This window comes from Peromyscus leucopus, chromosome 20 (assembly GCF_004664715.2).
Source record: "Peromyscus leucopus breed LL Stock chromosome 20, UCI_PerLeu_2.1, whole genome shotgun sequence".
NCBI lineage: Eukaryota > Metazoa > Chordata > Mammalia > Rodentia > Cricetidae > Peromyscus > Peromyscus leucopus.
In genome coordinates, this window is record NC_051080.1 from 1,897,087 (window position 1) to 1,901,316 (window position 4,230).

Sequence of the window (4,230 nt, forward strand, 5' to 3'; positions counted from 1 at the left end):
GACTTGGGGCTGGAGAGACCGCTCAGTGGTTAAGAGCACTGACTGCTCTTTCAGAGGACCTGGGTTCAATCCCCAGCATTCACATGGCAGCTCAGAACTGTCTGTAACTCCAAGATCTGACATCCTCACACAGACGTATTTGCAGGCAAGGCACCAATGAACATAAAAAAAAAAAAAAAAGAACCCAGACTCTTCCTCTCCCACTGCCCAGTCCGTGTGAAACCCCTACGGTCAAGAGACTTCTGTCTGACCCAGGATAGGACTTTGGACTCAACACCCATGTGCACAAGCCAAGGAAGACACCAAGTGATGTCCAGAGACTTCTCAACTTTTATTGGTCCCTTAGTCCCCAGGGGTCGCCTCCTTGTCAGCCTCAGTGCCTCAGAACTCTGGTGTCGTTGGTCTCGGACACCACTTTCCCATCCACGACCTTGCGGGTGGTTGTCCTCTGGACAGTCTGCAAGGAGTTACTGGAGTCCAGGGCATCGTTGAGACTGTAACAGATGACCAAGCCTTAGTTATAAACAGCCCCAGAATAGAGAGCGGGAATTCAGAACACGTTTTCCCTGACTCTTGTCTTGACCTCCTCCAAACTTTCCCCAGCCATTTCTTCCAGAAAAGGGAAACTCAAGGCTGAACTTTTATCCCAGGTACAGCTCGGGACAATACTTAAGCCATTCTTTTCTCATGGGGTAGAACCTGTGACTCACTGTTTTGAAGCCACTGCTCAGGGGTCACCAACAAACATCTGTTCCCGAAGTGGAGAAAAGACCCTCCCTTGCGTGGTTGGGAGGATACCACTCACCTGAAGTCTTCCCCATCTTCCAGCAAGCGGCGGTAGGTGGCAATCTCAGCCTCAAGCTTGACCTTGATGTTCAGCAGGGCTTCATACTCCTGGGTCTGGCGCTGCCCCTCTGCCCGGGTTTGGGCCAGCTCTGACTCCAGGTGCAGAAGGACCGCATTGAGCTGCTCCATCTGCATGCTGTATCGGGCCTCCACATCCCTAAGGCTGTTCTCCAAGCTGATCTTCTGCAGGGCACAGAAAGATGGAAGGGTGAGTCCCAAGCCCCAAGTCCTAGCCTGCTCAGCCCTTCATTCTTTGACAGGGTGTTGAGGACCACTTGTCTATCAAATACTAGGTTCCAGTGTGGGTGTAGTGGGAAATACAAAGAGAAGTGATTCAGCGTAGGGATCTCTTGATTATGTGGGAAGGAGGACCAGGGACAAGACAGTCGGGGCTGAGGCCACGTGTCAGAGGTCTGGGTCCAGAGGAACTGCAGCAGGTGACTGGGGGACTCTCACCTGATTTTTCATGGCTTCCAGGTCAATCTCCAAGGCCTGGAAGGTGCGCCTCAGGTCCGTGAGTGTGGTCTCGGCATCTCTGATTTCAGCAGACTGGGTGGTGACTACCGTGGTGCTCTCCTCAATCTGCAGGGTTGGGAGGGTCAGTCAAGACCCGCCTTCCTCGCCTTCCTCGGCAGCCTCCCCCTCCCACCCTGGCAACCAGCTTTTCCTCTTGTGTACCTGCTGGGACCAGTACTTGTCCAGCTCCTCACGGTTCTTCTGAGCCAGCTCCTCATACTGGGCCCGAATGTCCGCCATGATCTTGCTGAGGTCCTGAGATTTGGGGGCATCCACCTCCACGGTCAATCCGGAACTGGCAATCTGGGCTTCCAGTCCTTTGACTTCCTGAAGAAGGCAGAAACAAGGGTGGGGGTGTCCAAGAGGGGGCACGTAAGGTCAGAGTTCCAACCCAGCCATTCATCACTGACGGTCTTTTCTAGAAGGCAATGATAAGCGTAACGGGAGAAGAGAGCAGAGGAAGCCCTGGACTTGCACTTGGCAAGGCTTGATCTGGGCTTCTGCTCCAGATGGGTAGGAATTCCCAAGGAACCTGCCACTCACAGGTGATTTCTGCTCTTCATTTTACTCCCCCTCCACAGACTTTACCTTAAACTTCCTCCAGGAGCCCTCCCAGCTCCACCATCAGCCCCGGCTCCCAAGACTGGCAATCCCTACTTTTGTCTCCATCTCCATTCACTCAGTGAGACAGGCTGGCATTGAACTCAATCCTCCTGCCTCAACTTTCCAAGTGGTAGTAGGTCTGCAAGCCAGGCCTTATACTCTTATGAGGTCAAGATACGAGGGCTAACTTGGGGTGAGCCATAGAACACAGGTGACCCACTGGGTTTGCTCTTAATCAAAACAGGCTAACAACCCAGGCTGGTGGCTCTAAATTTCCACGCAAGGCTGCTTTTGGGGGCAGCCTGGCCCATCTAGTCTCGGCTCCCAGGCCAGGCCTCACCTCCTCGTGGTTCTTCTTCATGAACAGCAGTTCCTCCTTGAGGGCTTCAATTTCTGTCTCCAGCTGAAGCCTGGTGATGTTGGTGTCATCCACTACCTTGCGGAGCCCATGGATGTCGTTCTCCACAGACTGGCGCATGGCCAGTTCTGTCTCATACCTGGGGGAGTGGAGGTGATCAGTGCGCCCCATCTCATCCAGAAGCTTCTCAACCAGTGCCACATCCCTAGCCTAGCCTTGCCCCATCACCAACAGTCACCTGAGCCAGGCACCATGCCCTCAGCACTGTTCTTGGCTGTGAGGAACAGTGTGCTGAAACCCGGTGGCTGCACGGATGAACAGTAACATGACCACTCAATGCCCCCTACCCTGAACGAGGAAACCCTATCCTAATGCGGCCCCTGGAGCAGACCGTTCTTAGCTCTAGCCACAGCCCCAGACTTACTTGACTCTGAAGTCATCAGCAGCAAGACGAGCATTGTCGATCTGCAGGACGATGCGGGCATTGTCCACAGAATTTGCAAAGATCTGGGTGGATTAAAGCAGAGGGTGGCCGTGAGAGGCCAGGACAAACGTGCGTGTGTGAAGGACACATCTGTTTCAGTGAATCCCTCCTCGTCCCGGAACTGCCAGAGGCTAGCGCTCCCATCTTGCCGTTCCACCTGTGCCTCAGCTCCCTTCCTGGACTCTTAGATCCTGGCACCTTGCCCCTCTGCCTGGGCCTGCCCTAACCGGCCTGCCTACAAATGAGCCGCTTCTAACAAGCTCTCTCCCCCATCCTCTCCCGGCGTTTTCTCCCGCTGCACCTGCTAACTCCCTGTTCTGGGCCCCCCACTCCCTTGACTGGCCCCTCCCACAGGTAGGCTCCTGTTTACTTCTAGATGACTCAGCCTTAGCTACATCCGCTTAACCCTGTAACTGTCCCCACCGAAAAAGCCGTGTCTGGGTCCACTTTATGGCCCTCTTTGGAGCGGCTCTCAATCCGGTTCCCTTCCCACTACAGCCCTTGGGGAAAGCCAACTCCCGTGTGTAGCCACCACCCTTGGGATTCCTAGACTGTGGGTGAGAATCCAAAGTATTCCTAACTGCGTCCCATAGAGGGGAGGAAACGGATGGATGTGGAAAGCGGAACGAGTCAACCACCCACACCCTATTCAAGTTTGGGGGGTGGAGGGTGGGCGGGATGACCGGAATGGCTGGGAGCGAGGGTCCCTCCCTCCTTGCTCCTTTACCTGAGCCCTCAGGTCCTCGATGATCTTGAAATAGTGTCCCCAGTCTCTGACGCCCTGGGACCCCTTCTTCTCCAGATGTTCCCGGATTTTGCTCTCCAGTCTCCTATTCTCGGTCTCCAGGCTCTTCACCCTGTCCAGGTAGCTGGCCAGGCGGTCGTTCAGCTCTTGCATGGTCTCCTTCTCGGTCTGGATGCCACCCATTCCAACCAGGCCTGCAGACCCCATGGAGCCACCCCAGACGCTTGAGGCGCGGGACACGGAGATCCGGGAACCGGAGCCCCCAGCACCTGCATAGACGCTGGCCGCGCTGCTGGCAGGACGGACCCGCTGGCTGGGCGTCCGCACAGAGCCCTGGGACCGGTAGTTGGTGGAAAAGGTGGTGGAGCGGGTGGTGAAGCTCATGTTGTCTGGAGGGGAGAGCGAAGCGAGAGACCGAGAAAGGAGTTCGGACGGCCGTGGAGGGTGGCGGCCCTCGACCTGTTATATCGATCGCTGAGGGAGGAGGTGGGGACCTCTCCTGGAGGCTCCGCCCTGCCACCCGAGCCGCGGGCGCCAAGAGCGCGACTCCCGTGACCTACCTACCTGGTCGCAGCCCTTCTTGGCCTCCGCACACGCTCTCAGCCACCCTCGCCGCTTCAGGAAGGGGGTGCCGCCTAATCAGAGGCACCAGGGATGGCAGGTGGTGTGAGCCCTTGC

At 56.3% G+C, this 4,230-nt stretch overlaps 1 protein-coding gene across 1 annotated transcript; it reads right to left on the minus strand.

Annotated features, from left to right (window-relative positions):
- Positions 1-312: 312 nt before the first annotated feature.
- Krt18 (keratin 18) lies at positions 313-4,018 on the minus strand. Its single transcript, XM_028874360.2, has 7 exons — positions 3,535-4,018; positions 2,748-2,830; positions 2,306-2,462; positions 1,525-1,689; positions 1,303-1,428; positions 806-1,029; positions 313-494 (listed from the first exon to the last, which is right to left on the minus strand). The coding sequence occupies exons 1-7, from the start codon at positions 3,934-3,936 to the stop codon at positions 374-376; spliced, it is 1,278 nt and encodes a 425-aa protein (XP_028730193.1). The 5' UTR covers positions 3,937-4,018; the 3' UTR covers positions 313-373.
- Between the last annotated feature and the right edge of the window lie 212 nt (positions 4,019-4,230).

What these genes read in the sequence shown, in the direction of transcription:
- Krt18 (XM_028874360.2), bottom strand. Translation starts at nt 3,936, where the DNA reads ATGAGCTTCACCACCCGCTCCACCACCTTTTCCACCAACTACCGGTCC. An exon ending in GCTGATGACTTCAGAGTCAA is followed by an intron (nt 2,463 to 2,747) that starts GTAAGTCTGGGG and finishes CCACTCCCCCAG; the next exon opens with GTATGAGACAGAACTGGCCA. An exon ending in GAAGATGGGGAAGACTTCAG is followed by an intron (nt 495 to 805) that starts GTGAGTGGTATC and finishes CATCTGTTACAG; the next exon opens with TCTCAACGATGCCCTGGACT.